The 22,692-nt window shown below is 33.0% G+C and overlaps 1 protein-coding gene across 1 annotated transcript; it reads right to left on the reverse strand.

The window, feature by feature from the left end:
• Nucleotides 1-266: 266 nt before the first annotated feature.
• LOC138308691 (syndecan-1-like) lies at nt 267-16,797 on the reverse strand. The gene is made up of 8 exons (XM_069249723.1): nt 16,753-16,797; nt 15,575-15,710; nt 14,956-15,216; nt 14,100-14,297; nt 9,096-9,187; nt 7,095-7,146; nt 5,244-5,414; nt 267-4,873 (listed from the first exon to the last, which is right to left on the reverse strand). Exons 1-8 carry the CDS (start codon nt 16,795-16,797, stop codon nt 4,710-4,712), a joined length of 1,119 nt encoding a protein of 372 aa, XP_069105824.1. The 3' UTR covers nt 267-4,709.
• Nucleotides 16,798-22,692: the final 5,895 nt, after the last annotated feature.

Genomic DNA, 22,692 nt, shown 5'->3' on the forward strand with positions numbered 1-22,692 from the left:
CTATTTGATATTTGTTTATCAAGTGCCGTTGAAATAAATAGCCAAACATAATACTTTTCCTCTGTCATTAAAACACGACACATCCTTAAACGACATTGTTATGTTAGTGTTAAATTGACGTTACGTTATTCAAACCAAATTAAATTGAATGACAGATATACAGCCGTGACCTTGTCGCCTATTCAGTCTCGCAGGGGTCAATTCAGTCTCGCAGGGGTCAAATAGTCCTCGACCTTATGAACTTATAAAACAAAACAAATTACAAATGTTTGTATATATATATTTTATTTTTTCTGTAACTACAAATGTACTATGGACATCAAAATCAGAAACATTCTTATATTCACAGATCGACACTCACATTAGTCAAAATGAAAATGTTTGTCATAATAACAATAATATTACAGGATGATTAGGTACATGATGGAAGTAGCTGATGACACAACAGTTATCAAATGCTGATAATAGGTCAAGCACAATTCAAATGTAATATTAGAGGAGGAGGAGAGGAATTGACAACATGTAGACAGGGCACAGCAGTTTTGCTAGAACAGAGAGTTGAGCCAGTCTGACAGCTATCCTTGTCTGTGGGTCTATCCCAGCAGTACCAAAACTAACCGAGTCTGGTCTTGTATGTGTCTGGTCACATTATGTAGACAAAGCTCTCCACAGAAAAAGTATGGCTTATATTAATTTCAGAAACTTCACAATTAATATTCAAATACGTCTTTCAACAAGTAACAAGTGTTCCCGCAGACAAGGATAGTTGTCATTATACACAGGCACCTGAGCTGCAACATTCATGAACGAGTAGTTTGCTTAATTCATCTATGGCTATAAATCTCTTGGACGGTTTTGGACAAAAGCTTTTTTCATAAGATATCAGGAAAGAAACATTATAGAATTTATTTTAATCATTATAACAATTAGTAAATATATCTTCTGACATATATTGCCCAAGGGAAATTATACAGCCAAAATTGAACAAGGAATTGTATTCCATTAATTAAGAGTGCAGATGACCTCAAAAGTCCAGCCGACGTTAAGAATGAGTCAAAAAGAGAAACAATTCATACAAGTTTTCGTCTTTTCTTGCTTCCTGAGTACAGAGAGTACATCCATGTCTGAATAGTCATCGTTCAAAACTAGACTTATAAACATTTATTCTGGTACCTTTCGTCTTGATCAAATCATCAAAGGTACTGTTAAATGTATTTTGTGTTGTTCAGATTTTCTTTATGTTATCTCATGAGATTCAGCCCCCGCCCCTTCCCCAAAGACAATTTGTTGTCAACCTTTACCTTCAACATACATCAAAGTGGCATCCTTATATTAGCAATGACAATGTGCAAGCGAAGTTATTGGTAATGAAACATTTTTGTTGTTGTGTATACTACCGTTTTTAAATTTAAAACAGATATACATACGTTTAAACGGTAAAAATTTTAATGCTTTAGGAAGGAAGGCAATGTCTTAAATGTAGATTATCATTATCACATCTTCCATAAGGAATCCGGCGAGCCGTCTGTCTATCGCACGAGCAGGCCGGGATATTTTAGGGGTGACAATGGTACATCTATAAGAAAGACATACATACAAGGAATAGGTGATAGACAAAGACAACACAATATGTTAATAAATAGACAATTATAGGAAGACTTTGCCTACCCTTATATGTCTCAATGGCACGACCTTGTAAAAACCTCAAGCGGTTCCATTGAGATAAAAAGGGGTGACTATGAATAGAAAAATGTTTAAAACCTTTCTTCCAATAACTGTTAATGTACTGGCACAAATTTAAAAGGATAAAACTTATTAAATGAGACACGATAAGATAATAAAAAGGAAGGGTCTTGTACAAAAAAAGTCGTATCCTACATTACTAGTCTTTACAACCTCACAAGGACCGAAAAATGGTCAACTTTCTATTATCGATGATTTTATCAAATTAAAAGGCATGGAATGATAATTTTAATTAGATCAATTCATGTTGTAGTATCGATTTAGATCAAAGTCTTCAAAATTAACAAAGTTTGGCATGTTGATAACTCTTCAAGAACCGACATCCATTAGTGACGTTTTTGTTTCATAAACACAGATGTTATACTAAACACATGATTAAGAAACTTTATAATTGTTAAAGAAATTAAAAAAAAACAATCTTTGTTGTCATGCCAACAACTATTTTAGTACATTTTCTTTCACATTCTCACATTTACGAAATCTCACATTTTCTGATGCATGAAATGAAATGAAAATATTTTTAAATCAAGCATATGATAAGTATACGCTCATAAAAACTGTATTGATAAACTCTCTACACGAGATAATGTGACATGAAAATATGTGTGTGTGTAGTTACGATAAACATGGAGATATTCTAGTACACTCGTTCAATTAAGGCCTGGTCACGGGTACCAGAAAGCGTTAGCTTTTTGTCTGAAATTATGCAATTTCACATTAAAGCTTACACAATTTAAACATTGTTAGAAAAACAATATTATCATAAAAATTCGGGACAAAAGAATAATTTTCTACTCGTCATTTAAATATGCCTTATCTTTAAAACTTGTTCCGTTGTTTTTTTCTTGACTCAAATACCTAAGTATCAGGAATACAAATATCTTAAAAATTTCTTACAAAAGTTAGAATATTGATAAAACCAAATCCAAGGTCAATACTACCAAGGTCAATGGAATGTCGTCAACCAAATTAAGAATATACATGACCATGTGCCTTTATAACGATATATTTGATTAGTCTGTTGGATGATCATAAATTATACAACATAATGAGTTGACATGGAAACATTCTACCTGTAGTTTGTAGTCTAGTATTTACATAGGATAATGTGTCGGGTCTGGGTTAGACATCTTCTCGTCACCTTGTTGTAGTGACAGAACAAAAATGTCAGGATAATATTTCGATATTACACTTACTATTCAATATTCTTCCATTTCTATTAGAGATTTCCAACTCGTTGAACATTGAATTAAAACATTAGGTTCATTACTATGATTTTATACTACATATATAATTTCATTCGTGACTAATTAAAATAATCCACTAAAATATTTGCACACGTTTTTGTGCAATAGAAGCAGTACAACAATATTTACCAACTAGTCTCCAATATAAAATTTGGACAAATGCATAAGAAAATCAGGTGGAGATAAATTTCAGCAATCAACAAAATACGGCCAAAAAAATACAGTATTCATCTTATATACAAGACTATTGGCCAAAATTATCTACAACAAAATATTTTGACTTTCTAAAATTTCCCTGTTTAAAAAATGTATCTGTAATTGAATCAGTTAACGAGACTGTGGATAAGCAACACTTCTGAGTCCTATTTAGTGTAAATTGTACCACATTGCTTTCTAGCACTCGTTTCTCGACACAATCACATACAAACAAATAGTGATACAACATAATAATCATTTCTCCCTGAATTTAAAGACAAAATGACAGGACACTTTTTGTGTAGTCAATTTACATGCAGTGACATGTACAAATGATATCAAATCAATTTTTTTTCTGTTGAAAAAGAGTAACATAAATACAATCAACAAGAAACTAAGATTATATTCCATCTTTTTGCAATACAAATAATAATCTTTTCTTGCGAGTAGAATTAATAGTTCTGACACCTATTTTTCAGAGTATCGAACAGTATATTGATGAGAAGAAACTAATGACGTCACAATCAATAACTATTCCAAGAGCAGATACTGTAGAACAAGGGAAGTAATCACCATCCTCAAGTTCTACATGACAATTATTACATGTAAAAAGATTCTGTATTTGTTCAAATTTATTGATACTAATTATCAAATATGACGATCCATAAATACTTTATTTTTTGTTGCGATACACAACATGGGTGTTGATTTACTTTAGATATAAATTGAAATGGAAAATTTAGAAATTAATCATTTCATTATGAAAATAATCAAGTTATGCTACACGATAATGAAAGAATTGATTCAAAAAGGAGTGCATGATGTGTTTTCTACACAATTCAGATCCTCAATGTGTAGCAAATGAAAACACTCAGAAACATGTCAAGTGAAATCTGATATTAGTGAAATATATCTATACATGTATGTACAGTGTTACTATGATTTCTAAATAGCCTCACTGCTTAATGGCATATTAAAGTCAACAATGACGTTCCAATTTGTCTTTGTTCCGGCCGGTGGATGTGCATATGAGAATCACTGTCAGCTCTCAAGTCAAAGCCTGTATGACACTTTAGCTGGCTTTCTATATGATTTGAATATCATACTAATAATAAATATACAAATAAAAAGGTGTCAAAAATTGATTACAGTATAAAAAAATAAAATCTTGTAAGAACAAGTCTTCCCACCCTGCCCTCCCAGCATGTGTTCCCGCTAACACTTATCAACAGTTACTTGAATTCCCCAGGACACCTTTGCCGACAGCGGCACCAACGCTGCTCCTCAAGAGAGTTTCATCATGGATAGACTGGGCTTATTAACAAGATTAAATTGGTCTACATATTGCATTGAAATACAAAACTCTGAAAAATATTTTGCATTCCTTTTGACATTTTCTTCACGAAAAATGACATGATATCTGTTAGGAGCTTAAAAGGTTGTTCCAGATTGGTGCAAGTTTTATATCTATTTCCTTCCAAAATGGAGATGTAAGCCAGAGTCCACCTCCTTTCTGATCTCTGCTCACGCGTAAAACTCTTTCTCTGGTGCCTTCATGTAGGAATAGTTTGTGAATTTCTGTTCCTCTAAAGCGTAGCTGCCTTCGTCCTTCTTTCGCATACGATATACAATGAACATAACCAATAGAATAGCCCCTAACAAACCAACCACGGCTCCGGCTATCACAGCTGAAACGAGAATGGTTAGTGTGTAGAAATGATCAGCATCAACATCTAACATGTGTTAAGTTGAATGTAAAATTCAATTTTGAAAATTTTTTGAAAAATTAAAAAAAAAAAAAAAAAAATCAGCTAACATGGCTGACATTAAATAAACAGTCCTGAGCAATATTTAGGGACAAAGCTTATGCAGGAAGTCTACAGTAAAGTAAATTGTAGTGAGATTAATTAGTTATCAAGGTAAAATCCATGATATGAAATTGTTTGCTTTTAATATGGAGTCGAAGAGCATGAATCAGGGAGCATGATGGATCTCCATCTGGATCATGTAAGAGGTACGTTGAAATGAAGATAACAGAAAAACGAGAAAGAAACTTACCTCCCATAACAAATGGTTTTGCCAGAAATTTCATTTCACTTTCGCTCTCATGTGACTGGCTGCCGCTAGTTAGATTATCTTCTTCTTCAGGTTCCTGGGGCTCAATGGGATCCACTACAATGTCCTTTGGCTTGGGTGTGGCTTCAAGGTCTGGGGCCCGTGTAGAAACAACTATAAACAGTATTCATGACATTAGACAAATTATAAAGCACAGCAGGGTGTATTTTGTGATATTTTACATTTTTTTAAAGTTAAACACTTGTTATCGAAGTTGTTAGGTCAAAATGATGTATATATTTCAGTGTAATTTAAACGGCACACACACATTTAGTGAGTCTATTCAGTGTACAGAGAGGTTTTGATAAACAGGAAGTTCTCATTCACTGTAATGCAGTTTACCTGTAAAGGATTTGTTTAAACCTCTAATCTTATTACATGAAGAGAAATTATTTATTTTTCTCTGTATTATACTGAGGATTGGTAATTTGTTACCACCGCTGTTTTAGCCCAATACTTATTGATTATGATATTGGACTCTTTTTTAATTCACATACATTTTAGTTGTCTATCCTAAGAGTACTTTTAGAGAAATACTAGCTTTTAATTATTCAAGTTTCAAAGCAGAAAAATTAAAGAATTGATCAATTGAAAGAAATTTTGCAATTGTTAAAATAATTTTGATCTACACATCATATGTTAACAAAGCACATGATTTTTATTGGTCTAAGGGAGGTAACTCCGACACTCAGCTTGAAGCATAAACAAGAAAGATAACTCTAGCAGCTTTAAATCCAAACCAGTCGCATTACAACTAAAAAGAGAATTAAACATTGACGGAGAGAGGAGAGCTAAAATAATCCATGCAAGTGGTAAGTAGAGAAAGAGAAAAGGTTAAGACAACATGCTAAAACATATACAAAATTCAAGGCCAAAGACTTCAATGTATGTGTCTGACTGGTAATCTGATTTTAGTTTCCAAGTCAGCACTTATTCTCAGTAACGAGTTGTAATCGTGCAGAGTATTCCAATAATTATCTTAAGCAGATATCAATTGTTACATTATTTGTAGAAGGGAGTAGTTTCTTTCTGATGTAACATAAAATATCTGCCATCAGATAACGCCATCATTGAAAGTCCTTGACCTTGGTGTTTATTGCTGTGACCTATTACTATTTGTTAGCTATAAATAACTACTATTTCTGTGGCTGTTAGTTTACACATCCGTAACACTCGGTTATTGATACCCACACTGTGTATCCATCAACATCAAAATTATTAGTGAACAATCAGGTTTTGTGTTTTTATAAATAAATGTTAGTGGTTTTTTATTTGTATTTCTTTAAAATGTAATATTCAGTGTTAAATTTTTAGATTAATAATGAATGGTATAATAAATACTTATTTTTGTTTTTTTAATACAAAGGCAAAATTTTAACTCGGATAAAAAAATTGTTGTTCACATCTGAATAACAGCTTTTATCTTTTCGTCCCAAATCCAGAAAAAAATCTCAACAATCCAAAATAAAGCCATCCATTTCTTCATCCACTGACCCTATCGCCCCCATCCAAGTCCTTCACTGACCCTATCGTCCCATCCAAGTCCTTCACTGTATCTCTCCCTGTCCCTCTGCCCCTCTGTCAACATCCCATCCTGTCCCTACTCCTCCATGTCCTCACCCTCCCTGGCTCTCGCCCTACACTCTCTATCCCCACCCCTCCATGTCCCTGTCCTCACCCTCCCTGGCTCTCGCCCTACACTCTCTATCCCCACCACTCCATCTCACTGTCCCAACCCTTCCCTGTTCTCGGCCCATACATGTTCCTGCCGTCTGCGGATCCTGCTGTACTTACATTCCGGATCAATATAATCAATGATTACTGGGGGATCTGTATCCAATTCATACTGAAAAACAAAACAGAAACAATTATCATTTTTAGGTTTTTTCACATGACTGGAAAATTCCTCATGAATTAACCTTTTAGCAGATATGTTTTTTCCCAATACCAAAATCTATTTTTAACCTTTTAAATATTATAGGTAAATTAACAAACGTATTCATATTTACAGAACACGCAAGTATTTATTTACATGCGTATAAACGTGCTTTTGTCATTTTGTAGGTATTTTCAATATAACTTTAAAGAGCATGGTGTTAGTGATTTGGTCATGATAGGGGAACTTTTTAGTGATTTATGAGACACGATTTAGAAATTATTTTGAACTAAAATCTTTTTGGAAACAGTGAGAGAACAAGTGCGAAACAGCTGCAGCCCATAAAGAAACTTCACAAATAACAAGGTTTACACCCATTGGAGCAGATAAATTTCTGTCCATTAAAACTACTTTTATTTTATTTTTATTCTCAGGCTTCATTTTACATCATAAAGAATGTATTATACACATAACATATTGATGCTTCCTTTCACCTTCATCTTACAAGATGTACTATATTTTTCAAGGTTACACAAGCATATAGTATCATTTGTATATATATAGTGTGCTAATATTCACGTTTTTATAAGGATTTTCAGTTTTACGTAAGCAAGTTGACATCAAACCAAAAATTTACAACCAATAGACATGTCAGTTTATTATAAGTTTTTTCATTCCTTCAAAAATTATATTATTAATTAATACTGAAGATGTGAAAATTTATGCGAGGGGGAATTTTATGCTAATTATGCCTGAGTTGCTTAATTGCGACAATTTTTCCCGCACATAATATTTGTAAACAGTCTAAAAGTGTATCAATCGCATAAATAAGAACACCGGGATAGGTTAAAGATGCTCCACCGCCAACAGAGCATAAATCATATTCATCATTTGAACAATAATCGGTGTTTAATCATGTATTTATATGTCTGATTAACACAGAAAATAATACTAAATAATTTATTTTGCCTTTGGTGCATGCGCAATCAGTACTACCTTCCATATAGGATATAATACCACGGAATTTTTTCGGGATGCAATTAACTATTTTTCATATTTTTAACTTTAAGTGAAATTAGAAGCTCAAACTTTTCAATGGTGGTAATGGTGTAAAGTACGTAACTTTTGTAACTAAAGAAAAATACTAAATCGTCTGCTCCTGTTTTTGATAGTGAAAAAAAATCATTTGTCAGCGGTGGAGCATCTTTTAATGCATGGAAATCAGGAAATTAAGCGAAAATATCCATGTTTGCAGCATTTAAGCATTGTTCTCAATATCTTTTGGGGTTATGAAGTCATAGACAGAAAACGGAAGGAAATTCTTCATAGTTGCGAAACGTCCTTAAAAATTTACGTGATTTTACCTTCTTTTACCATAAAACAAATTGAGTTGAGGCGCATTGATATCTAATCCAATAATTCAGTTTGGCCAATGACTGTGCCGCTTTTAAAATTCCCCCAAAAACATTCTGTATTTATGACGTCATAATAGTTGACGTACAATACTTTCGGTCTATGGAGAAATAACCTCAAAGATCTTACCAATAGAAATGAGTGTAAAATATGAAATTAAATCATTCCATACTGAATCACCTGTTGGCCGTTTCTTAAACAATTGTTTTTTATCCCAAGCCCATTAATCAATAAAATATAAAATATAAACTTTATTTATTTTACATCGATTACGAAACAAGTTATACAACTTATGCAAATCACTCTCGATGGCCTGGATGTAAGTGCGCGAGGGATCTTAGTGTGGGAGGAAACCGGAGTGCCCGGAGAAAACCCATGTGATCGGGCAGGTGACCCCTAACCTTTCACGTCCATGCCGGGGATCGAACCCCGGCCGGCTAGGTGAAAGGCGTATGTAATTTAACCACTAAACCACTCAATCACACTAATCAGTATATCATACTTACTCCGTGACCAGGTTTCTTCTTGTCCTTAGGCTTGCTGGTAACCACTGCTGGAGTCGTGCTGACTTTAGTTGTCATTGTCTTTTCTGTAGTCGCTATACACAAAATATCACCATTATATACCCCATTATAAAACAATGTGACCCTCCATCTAATGACAAGGAGCACCTGGTCAGAAATCCCCATCGGTACACAATACTATGGGTTCATTCTCATTTAAGACAATGAGAATACATCCTCTTTTAATCCCAGCTTTGATTGTTTCTAGTTAAAATCACAAAATTTATCAGGACTTAAACTCCATTGAAAGTTATGAAATCGGTATTTCTATATCCAAATACTCATGTTCAAACAAAACAATGGAATTAAAGATGTGATAAGATTTGGTTTTGAAAGAACCGAAAAACATTGCATTGGTGAAAGTTATAAAAAAGAATCTACCAAAAAAATCTATTCTACTTGTCATCCAATGGTTAACATGCAGTTGCTGACCTCAATCATGAATCACATGACCTAGGTCACATGACATGTAGCGACGGATGAGTTGGAAACATGCAACATTAACATCGAACTGTTAACTACTAACGATAAAAAACAAGAGGATTCATGATTTGCACCAAATCAACTCATAGCGCAAACGATTGTGACAGAAAAATCACTTGCCATGTGCTTTTGAAAATTAAACCGATGTGGCTGATGAAGTTGACTTATGGAGTTGAATGATGGTTTCAGGCAACACAGAAGTATAGCAGCATGTAGCTGGGTTACATAATTAGGGGAACTATCTACAACGAGCAGGACACATTAGGATCAACATTATTCATATTTGGTCATTGTAATTATCATGCCTTTACACAATAACAAACTTCCTTCATATTTTAAGCGACCTTTTCTCCATACTCTTGATACAAAAACACAATATCTGAAATTTAGACTTTTTTCAATTAACTGAACATATCCTTATGTTTCTTTGCTCAATAGGTTTTAAGTAGGTTTAAAAACTAGATTTTCTGATAGATCAACATTATTTGAAGTATTCTACACCAGGGACATTTTTTGTTTATTTTCTAGATATATACCAACTGTTCATGGTAATGTTTGATATTTCAGAGACACACCAGGGACATTTTTTGTTTATTTTCTAGATATATACCAACTGTTTATCTTAATGTTTGATATTTCAGAGACACACCAGGGACATTTTTTGTTTATTTTCTAGATATATACCAACTGTTCATCTCAATGTTTGATATTTCAGAGACACACCAGGGTCATTTTTTGTTTATTTTCTAGATATATACCAACTGTTTATCTTAATGTTTGATATTTCAGAGACACACCAGGGACATTTTTTGTTTATTTTCTAGATATATACCAACTGTTTATCTTAATGTTTGATATTTCAGAGACACACCAGGGACATTTTTTGTTTATTTTCTAGATATACACCAACTGTTCATCTCAATGTTTGATATTTCAGAGACACACCAGGGTCATTTTTTTGTTTATTTTCTAGATATATACCAACTGTTTATCTTAATGTTTGATATTTCAGAGACACACCAGGGACATTTTTTGTTTATTTTCTAGATATATACCAACCGTTTATCTCAATGTTTGATATTTCAGAGACACACCAGGGACATTTTTTGTTTATTTTCTAGATATATACCAACTGTTTATCTTAATGTTTGATATTTCAGAGACACACCAGGGACATTTTTTGTTTATTTTCTAGATATACACCAACTGTTCATCTCAATGTTTGATATTTCAGAGACACACCAGGGTCATTTTTTGTTTATTTTCTAGATATATACCAACTGTTTATCTTAATGTTTGATATTTCAGAGACACACCAGGGACATTTTTTGTTTATTTTCTAGATATATACCAACTGTTCATCTCAATGTTTGATATTTCAGAGACACACCAGGGACATTTTTTGTTTATTTTCTAGATATATACCAACTTTTCATCTTAATGTTTGATATTTCAGAGACACACAAGGGACATTTTTTGTTTATTTTCTAGATATATACCAACTGTTTATCTTAATGTTTGATATTTCAGAGACACACCAGGGACATTTTTTGTTTATTTTCTAGATATACACCAACTGTTCATCTCAATGTTTGATATTTCAGAGACACACCAGGGTCATTTTTTGTTTATTTTCTAGATATATACCAACTGTTTATCTTAATGTTTGATATTTCAGAGACACACCAGGGACATTTTTTGTTTATTTTAGATATATACCACGTTTATCTCAATGTTTGATATTTCAGAGACACACCAGGGACATTTTTTGTTTATTTCTAGATATTACAACTGTTTATCTTAATGTTTGATATTTCAGAGACACACCAGGGACATTTTTTGTTTATTTTCTAGATATACACCAACTGTTCATCTCAATGTTTGATATTTCAGAGACACACCAGGGTCATTTTTTGTTTATTTTCTAGATATATACCAACTGTTTATCTTAATGTTTGATATTTCAGAGACACACCAGGGACATTTTTTTGTTTTTTCTAGATATATACCAACTGTTCATCTCAATGTTTGATATTTCAGAGACACACCAGGGACATTTTTTGTTTATTTTCTAGATATATACCAACTTTTCATCTTAATGTTTGATATTTCAGAGACACACCAGGGACATTTTTTGTTTATTTTCTAGATATATACCAACTTTTCATCTTAATGTTTGATATTTCAGAGACACACCAGGGACATTTTTTGTTTATTTTCTAGATATATACCAACTTTTCATCTTAATGTTTGATATTTCAGAGACACACCAGGGACATTTTTTGTTTATTTTCTAGATATATACCAACCGTTCATCTCAATGTTTGATATTTCAGAGACACACCAGGAACATTTTTTGTTTACTTTCTAGATATATACCAACTTTTCATTGTAATGTTTGATATTTCAGAGACACACCAGGATCATTTTTTGTTTATTTTCTAGATATACACCAACTGTTTATCTTAATGTTTGATATTTCAGAGACACACCAGGGACATTTTTTGTTTATTTTCTAGATATATACCAACTGTTCATCTCAATGTTTGATATTTCAGAGACACACCAGGGTCATTTTTTGTTTATTTTCTAGATATATACCAACTTTTCATTGTAATGTTTGATATTACAGAGACAAGAGATTCAGACAACTAAACTTTATCTAAATCTCTTCAAAGGTTTGCAATGCAACAGGCCACTGTTTATACCATAATAGGGACCTGTGGTATCTGTAGGTACATATACATAGTTAACATGTTATTTTCTTATTTTACAATATTAAGATGTTTGTTTGTTTACTTTTACGTCCTATTAACAGCCAGGGTCATGTAAGGACGTGCCAGGTTTGTTGGTGGAGGAAAGCCGGAGTACCCGGAGAGAAAAACCACCGGCCAGCGGTCAGTACCTGGCAACTGCCCCACATGGGATTCGAACCCGCATCCCAGAGGTGGAGGGCTTGTGGTAATATGTCGGGACATCTTAACCACTCGGCCACCGCGGCCCACCCACACAATATTAAGAACCTGTGATATATACTGGATACTTATATACTTAACATGTTATCACATTGACTCTAAACTGAGCATTTCCACAGAAGAGAACAGCGTGTGACACACGAAAATGTGTGTGGTTTGGCCCGAGGTCATACTGGATCCGTTAATGCTATTGACTATATAGGATGGCGTAAGACTACAAACCCTTTGTCTAAGAGTGCAACTTAGACAAGCATTTGTACCCTAAAAATCCATTCCTGGAATGTGTGGGTTTTTTTCTCTCTTGGGACAAAATTGAATTTCAGTCTGGCAAGCAATCCATATTCAAAAGTCAGTGACTGTAGATGTTAGTACAGCAAGTATAGAAAATCTAGTCCCTCAAACCCTGCACTATGTGTACCGGCCCTGATTTGAGGAAGAAAAACAATTATTTTGCATATGAAAAATATTCTAATCTTAAAATATTTATTAAATTCTATTTGAAAAATTACTAATGAACTTATGTATTCCTAATCTTCTTACCTCACATACTTTAATCCTTATCCAACTATATATAATTTAATCTTCATCTTTCAAGTCTCATATCTCCAATGTCTAAGCTTAAAGTTTCCTTCTCACGAAGCGTTTTAGAAATACCCAGTACACAATTTCTTTTGTAGATAATTAACATTCAAACTTTATTGATTTTTGAATATCCGTTACATCTGTATTGTGCAATTTACAAAATGTGTGCAGTGCTACAAGATAAACCAGCTAAGATATAAAAATAAAGAATGAAGACAAACCACCAATATATAAAAGTTGTAGAAAACAAACCACCTACAGTTCAATGAGAGAGAAAAAAAAGTCACCTAAATCCATAAAATACATGACGAGGTAATTACGAGGAAGATGAAAGGTAAAGAGAGACTACGAGGTTAACATTCTGGTTAACACAAGAACAGAACATGTCCTAGTGACATTATAGTTTTATCACCTACAGTTTTCTAATAAGCCACTCCTACATCAACTCGTAATCCACGGTCTCTTATTTTTCTTTCTTTTTTTATCATCTTGTTATTCAATTCTATTGAAGAATTTTTCATTCCTAGTAATCTTTAAAATTTCTAAGATTTCGTTATCATTTAAAATATTATTGTTTTTAGCTTGGTTAGATATAATGCTTCATTTTCTTTATAATAATTGATTTTCTAATGATTATCCATATTACACTCATGTTACCTGGCCAATACTAACTCATGTTGTACCCTTGTTTTTTTCTTTAATGGGGAAAAAGAATATTTTCGGACCTGGAACTGAAGATATTTTATTATTTTTTTTTTTTTTTTTTTAAACATTTTTCAAAGTGGACTTGATTGTTTTAGACTATTTTATTTCTGTTTGTGAATGACTTCTGGATATTATGTTTATCGCCCTATCAGTCTTTGCAGTCTGTTAGAATTGTGTAGACAGGTAAAGGCAGGGCTGTTACCTTGACAGACTGGAGTCTTGGATGATCGCACGCGTGTGTTGTGACGTTCATTTCCATTATTGTCGACACACCAACAGTCTCCCTCGAAACACTGAATGTCCTCAAATTCTCCATCAATAGTACAACGCGGGGGATACGTTCCCAGTTTACCCCAGCTATTCTTCAGGAGTAAAAATACACATTTTTTTATCGTTGAACCTGAAAATAGAAACCATTACAACTTTCAGACATAGGATACTGAAATTAATTTCAGAGAGAAGGAGAGGGATTAAAAGTTTGTAGTTATTCTCATTTTTGTCTGGTTAATGTATGGAAGCTTCCAATGTCTACTATATGGCTTGTGTTAATGTATAATGGAATAGTTTTATAACGTTATTTGCTCGTTATTTGCTCGCTGTAGTCCCATGTTGAATGTCACAGTGTCTGGTTCATATGTTTCAAATGGTACTTGGCTTAGTTATTGAAGCCATATAGTAACCTGTCTGTAACTGACTGAGTTTTATACGTTTGGATCGGTACTGGCAGTATAACTAAATCTAGATCAATTTTACAAGTTGAAAACCAAATCTAGATATAAGAAGACTTACTTTTAAACGTATCAATGGACTCTTTCCTTTTCTCAAACATTTTTTCTTCAATACTTTGAAAGTCTTAAGCTTCCATTCTTCTATTTTTTTTTTATATATATCTGGCTCTTGTTTTTAAACATTGTCATCAATATAATATTCAAATTATGTTTATGCATACAATATAATGTATCAATCTGGGAGGTTTGAAAAACACTGACAGATATTTCAACATGACCTACACGAAGAACTACTCGGTGTATTCCAACAAGGGAGCACAGTCTACTTACCGAACTGACAATCGGGTGTCGTTGGTCCGTTCATGGTGGTGCCCTCCACACGATTACCATTGGGAAACACACACCAACATTCATCTATACCAGGCTCGCCTCGACACTGGAGCCGTTCAAAGTCACCGTCCAGTGTACACCTCGGTACAAAGGACTTTGTTTTACGAGCATAATCTGGATCTTTTACAGAATTTCGCATGTGTTCACATTCTGAAAATGATCTTGTTGATTGGGGTTGTGTTGTATCCTCTCCGAGGATTCCTGAAATCATCATATATCAATAAATTCTTATAATAAACCCTTAAAATCAACCATATCATCTGATGACTTTGAACTTAAACTGGACAGATCATCAATCTAGTATAAAACTGTGAACTTTGGTACAAGTTTACAATACTACACATGTACCATATTCGACCCAAAATAATGGGCTCAGGGCGTTTTAAAAATTGAAAAAAATGAAAAGGTGCTTAATGAGACCAAATAATTGCAAACCTATACAGTTTTAATAGTCTTGGTCTTATGCACAGGCAATTGAAATTGAGGTCTCAAAATGGGGAGGGGTGTATTTAGGGACATGGGTCAAATACTGTTTATGTATAAATTGCAGTGCTCTTACCATTACCAGATCCAGATATTTCAATATCGTCGTCATCATCATCATCGTCATCGTCACCAGACCCATCCATCAGGTCTTCATCGTCTGTTAATATTAAACCTTGTCCACTGCCATTGTGCTCTAGTTCTGACCCATCCTGAAACAAATATCAAACATCAAATATCTTTTTTTTTTTTTTTTTTTCTCTCTTTCAAAAGTTGAAATGTAAAAGTTGTAAACAGATATCAGTCATTTCATCATCTTCATTATCTCATTCATTATCATTATCATACATATGCCCAGTCAATACACATCACTACGCAGTAATCATCCTCATTGTGTCAAACAAACATCAAACATTATAAATTATGCTTAAGAGTTTCCATTGCATAGTGCATAGTGCATTATTCAACTTTAAGTTTTCTGTTGACTAACGTCTCGGAAATAGCAGATTCTGTTTTCGATCCTAAAAGCTGTACTGTCCCTCAAATTCCTGTATATAGCAAATCCTATTTATTTATAATAGTATCTAATAATGTAAAACAATATCCAACACTACACACCATATTCTAAGGTAACCACCCCCTTCTCTGCCCCACTGTAAAAGTCGGGTGTAATTGTAAAGTACTACATCATGGTCATGTAATAGATCACGTAGTTGGATACACAACAATTAGGGCAAACATCCGCTTTCTTTCCCAGGACATCTTAACCAGTGTATAACACCATGTTGCTTTCTACCCACCATAAGCTATATAGCTAGTAGTGAAAGGTCTTTCATGGCTTGTGTAATATGAACATCTCTCTATATATAGAGCACTGTTAAAAAAACTATTTTCTATCTACATTTCATTGGTATTGAAGAATGAAGAAAGACACCAACCAGATACAAAGCATGTTATATTTCCACAATTAATTGCAGCTCTCCTTATTAACTCTTTTATTTCTAATTCATTTCAGTTGCAAATTTGGTTGCTTTATCAGCATGCATAACACATAATGCTACCAACGATAAATCCAGTAATACTCAGCTTTCAAAATCAATATTACTACATAATTTACATATATTCAGTTTTTTTCTGCTAATTTCCCATTAGCGATGCTCTTTTATACAGATACTGACAAATATAAGGATGAGGAGTTTGATTTCAGTTAACTAGCAGATCGCATGTCAATTACCCATCACTTTTAAAACCTACTTCCTGTTCCAAACTTGCATCAATAGATCTTGATAGAGTTTCCATTATGTATCTTGGTGTAAATCTTCACTCATAGAATCCAGTTTTTTCCCCATTATATGTTAGAAGCTTACTTTGAAACTAGTACTTCCAACTGAGGTCTATTCTTAAAGTTTATTGAGCCCAAATCCCTAAATTATCAAGCATATTATATTGTTTTCATATTTTCACATCATGTAAAAAGTAAGCACTACATTATTTATCAGACCCATGAAATTATCTTTAGCCTGAAGAAACTTTCATTTTGACCTAACCATCTTTATCACATCTACATGAATGTTATATCATTTTGATCAGCAAGGTCAAATTAAGGTCAACAATTGTTTCACGATCCTAAAGATCTACATATACATACACATGCGAGTACCCACTTTTTTGTACTAAGTCATTTGCTTATCTTCTTTTGTTTTTCCCAGACATAAAATCATAGTATTTGTTGTTTGAAATTTTTTTTTTTCATTTTATGTAATTTGCTTATTTCTCTTTTGGATTTTTTTTTTCCAGTCATTATCTTTATGGCATATCCATTCATTATCTTTATTGTAAAACAATTTTATTTGCTTTGGTTTTTCTAGTCATTATCATTATAGTATTACTTTGTTATTTTCGTTTGTTTTTCTAGTCATTATCATTGTAGTAGTACTATGTTATTTGCTATGGTTTTTCAGTTACTATCTTTATTTAAATAACTTAATTATTTGCTGATTTTCTTTTTTGTTTTTAATTTGCAGGGACTGCTGAAAGGCTAGCTAAGTTAATTTTTGAGTTGACAATGGTATTGAAGTTCCAGAATTTTTCCTGCTTCTTTCGATAAACAGGAAGTTATCATTCACTGTAATGCTTAAAACCTTTCATTGGTATACTCCATCTTTATCAGCTGACTGTATAGGAATGCTGAGAGGCTGGCATATTGTTAAAATAAATTTTTTGGGATCTACACATCATATTTTAAACAAAGCACATGCATTTTTATTGGTCTAAGGGGAGGTAACCTCCGACACTCAGCTTGAAGCATAAACAAGAAAGATAACTCTAGCAGCTTTAAATCCAAACCAGGTCGCATTACAACTAAAAAGAGAATTAAACATTGACGGAGAGAGGAGAGCTAAAATAATCCATGCAAGTGGTAAGTTTAGAGAAAGAGAAAAAGGTTAAGACAACATGCTAAAACATATACAAATTCAAGCCAAAGACTTCCAAATGTATGTGTCTGACTGGTGTAATCTGATTTTAGTTTCCAAGTCAGCACTTATTCTCAGTAACGATGTTTGTAATCGTGCAGAGTATTCCAATAATTATCTTAAGCAGATATTTCAATTGATACATTATTTGTAGAAGGGAGTAGTTTCTTTCTGATGAAAATAAAAATAATAATATAACCTTATTACTCTCCCCTTTAAACTTAACATTAAATGAGCTGCCCAATGATATCGCCTCATTGAATGTCCTTGACCTTGGTGTTTATTGCTGTGACCTATTAATTTGTTAGCTATAAATAATCTACTATTTCTGTGGGATGTTAGTTTACACAATCCGTAACACTCGGTTATTGATACCCACACTGTGTATCCATCAACATCAAAATATTAGTGAACAATCATGGTTTGTGTGTTTTTATATAAATAAATTGGGTTTTTTTTATTTGTATTTCGTTAAAATGTAATATTTAGTGTTAAATTTTCAGATAAATAATGAAAGGTATAATAAATACTTATTTTTGTTTTATTTATACATTTGTTTTATTTATACAAAGGCAAAATTTTAAACTCGGAAAAAAAATTGTTGTTCACATCAGAAGAACAGCTTTTATCTTATCATCCCAAATCCAGAAAAAAATATCAACAATCCAAAATAGAGCCACTCCATCTCTTCGATCCACTGACCTCAATCGCACCAAAACCTGCCCAGTCCACTCATTGTATTTCTCCCTGTACCCTCTGCCCTTATGTCAAACATCCCATCCAGTCCCCAAACTCCTCCATGTCCACTCCCTCACCTGGCTCTCCCTCGCCCATACACTCTCAATCCACCACCATCCTACATATACCAGTCCCCACCCGTCACCCTGGATCGTCCGCACTAGCCACTCTCATAATCCCCACCCCTCCATCTCCACCTTGTCCAAACACCTTCACGATTCTCTGCCCATAACTTGTTACTTGCCGTCTTGCGTATCCAGCGTTGCCTTCAATACGGAATCAATATAATCAATTTATTAATGGGGGATCTGGTATCAACTTCAATACTGAAAAAACAAACAGAAAACAATTATACATTCTTTTAGGTTAATTTCACATGACTGGATAAATTCCTCATGAATTAACCTTTTAGCAGATATGTTTTTTTCCCCAATACCAAAATCTATTTTAACCTTTAAATATTATAGGTAAATTAACAAACATATTCATATTTACAGAACACGTAAGTATTTATTTTACATGCGTATATAACGTGCTTTTGTCATTTTGTAGGTATTTTCAATGTAACTTTAAAGAGCATGGTGTTAGTGATTTGGTCATGATAGGTGGAACTTTTTTAGTGATTTATGAGACACGATTTAGAAATTATTTTGAACTAAAATCTTTTGAAAACAGTGAGAGAACAAGTGCGAAACAGCTGCAGCCCATAAAGAAACAAATAACAAGGTTTACACCCATTGGAAGTCAGATAAATTTCTGTCCATTAATAACTACTTTTATTTTAATTTTTTATTCTCATGCTACATCTTCACATCATAAAGACTGTATAAATACCCATAACTTAATGAATGCATACCTTCACCTTGCACCGTTACAAGGACATGTACTGAAAATAAATATTATACCCCAGGTTTATTACAAGCAAAAAGTATCTCATTTGTATATATATATAGTAGAGCTAATATTCTCGTTTTTATAAGGATTTTCAGTTTTACACAAGCAAGTTTGACATTCATAACACAAATATTAAATACAATTGACCATTGTCAGTTTTATTATGATACGTATATCATGCCTTTCATAAAATAAATATTTATAAATGACCGCATGATGTATAAAATGTATGTGAGTGGTAATATAATGCTAACTAATGCATGAAGGTTCTTAAGTCGTGTACAATATATCCCGCACATTAATTATATGTAAAAAGTCTACAAAGTTTATCAATCGCGAAAATATAGAACACTGGGAATAGGCTAAAGCATGGAAATAAGGACATTAATGCGAAATTATCCATGTTTTTGCAAGCATTTAAGCATTGTCTCAATATCTTATTGGGGCTTATGAAGTCATAAGACAGAAAACGGATGGAAATTCTTCCTATACGCTAAAACGTCCTTAAAAATTTCCGTGTTTTGTTTCCTTCTTTTTCCATATTAAAACAGATTAACAAATTGAGTTGTGAGGCGCTATTGATACTAATACAATAAATCAGATTTGGCCAATGACTGTTGGCCGCTTTTAAATTTACCCCAAAAACATTCTGTATTTTATGACGGCAAAATAGGTATGACTAACAATTACTTTCGGTCTATGGCGAAAAAACCTCAAAGATCTGACCAATAGACATGAAGTGTAACATATGAAATTAAATAATTCCCATACTGAATCACCTGTTTTGGCCTGATCTCTTAAAACAAATGGATTTTTTATTTCCAAGCCCCATTAATCATTAAAATATAAAATACTGATAAACTTTATTTATTTTACATCGATTACGAAACCAAGTTATACAACTTTATGCATAAAACACTCTCGATGGCCTGGATGTAAGTGCTGTGAGGGATCTTAGTGTGGAGGAAACGAAGTGCCGGAGAAAACCCATGTGGATCGGGCCAGGGGACCCCTAACCTTTCAAGTCCATGTCCGGGGATCGAACCCCGCCGGGCTAGGTGAAAGGGCGTGTGTAATTTAAACAACTTCCCCCTACACACTCAATCACACTAATCAGTATATCAACCTTACTCCTGTGACCAGGTTTTCTTCTTGTCCTATAGGCTTGCTGGTAACCACTGCTGGAAGTCGTGCTGACTTTAGTTGACATGTCTTTTTGTAGTCGCTATACACACAAATATCTACATTATTTACCCTGTATAAAACATTGTGGACCCCTCCATCTAATGACAAGGAGCACCTGGTCAGAAATCCCCATCGGTACACAATACTTTTGGGTTCATTCTCATTTAAGACAATGAGAATACATCCTTTTTTAATCCCAGCTTTGATTGTTTCTAGTTAAAATCACAAAATTTATCAGGACTTAAACTCCATTGAAAGTTATGAAATCGTAATTTCTATATCCAAATACTCATGTTCAAACAAAACAATGGAATTAAAGATGTGATAAGATTTGGTTTTGAAAGAACCGAAAAACATTGCATTGGTGAAAGTTATAAAAAAGAATCTACCAAAAAAAATCTATTCTACTTGTCATCCAATTGTTAACATGCAGTTGCTGACCTCAATCATGAGTCACATGACCTAGGTCACATGACATGTAGCGACGGATGAGTTGGTAAAACATGCAACATTAACAATGAACTGTTAACTACTAACGATAAAAAAACAAGAGGATTCATGATTTTGCACCAAATCAACTCATAGCGCAAACGATTGTGACAGAAAAATCACTTGCCATGTGCTTTTGAAAATTAAACAGATGTGGCTGATGAAGTTGACTTATGGAGTTGAATGATGGTTTCAGGCAACACAGAAGTATAGCAGCATGTAGCTGGGTTACATAATTAGGGGAACTATCTACAACGAGCAGGACACATTAGGATCAACATTATTAATATTTGGTCATTGTAATTATCATGCCTTTACACAATAACAAACTTCCTTCATATTTTAAGCGACCTTTTCTCCATACTCTTGATACAAAAACACAATATATCTGAAAATTTAGACTTTTTTCTCACTTTAACTGAACATATCCTTATGTATTTCTTTGCTCAATAGGTTTTAAGTAGTTTTAAAAACTAGATTTTCTGATAGATCAACATTATTTGAAGTATTCTACACCATGGACATTTTTTGTTTATTTTTCTAGATATATACCAACTTTTTATCTTGATGTTTGATATTTCAGAGACCACACCAGGGACATTTTTTTGTTTATTTTCTAGATATATACCAACTGTTCATCTTAATGTTTAATATTTCAGAGACACACCAGGGACATTTTTTGTTTACTTTCTAGATATATACCAACTGTTCATTCGTAATGTTTGATATTTCAGAGACACACCAGGGAACATTTTTTGTTTATTTTCTAGATATACACCAACTGTTCATGGTTATGTTTGATATTTCAGAGACAAGTTATCCAGGGACAACTAAACTTTATGTTTATCTCTTCAAAGGTTTGCAATGCAACAGGCCACTGTTTATACCATAAATAGGGACCTGTGGTATCTGTAGGTACATATATATAGTTAACATTTTATTTTTCTTATTTTACAATATTAAGAACCTGTGATATATACTGGATACTTATATACTAAACATGTTATTTTCTTATTTTTACAAATTATATTAGAAACCTGTGATATATACTGGATACTTATATACTTAACATTGTTATTTTTCTTATTTTACAATTTTAAGAACCTGTGATTATATACTGGATACTTTATATACTAAACATGTTATTTTCTTATTTATACAATATTAAGAACCTGTGATATATAACTGGATACTTATATACTAAACATGTTTATTTTCTTATTTTTACAATATTAAGAACCTGTGATATATATACTGCATACTTATATACTTAACATGTTATCACATTGACTCTAAAACTAGATTTTCTGATAGATCAACATTATTTGAAGTATTCTACACCATGGACATTTTTTTTGTTTATTTTTCTAGATATATACCAACTGTTTATCTTGATGTTTGATATTTCAGAGAC

The sequence above is a fragment of the Argopecten irradians genome, chromosome 15, assembly GCF_041381155.1.
Source record: "Argopecten irradians isolate NY chromosome 15, Ai_NY, whole genome shotgun sequence".
In the NCBI taxonomy this organism is placed as follows: domain Eukaryota; kingdom Metazoa; phylum Mollusca; class Bivalvia; order Pectinida; family Pectinidae; genus Argopecten; species Argopecten irradians.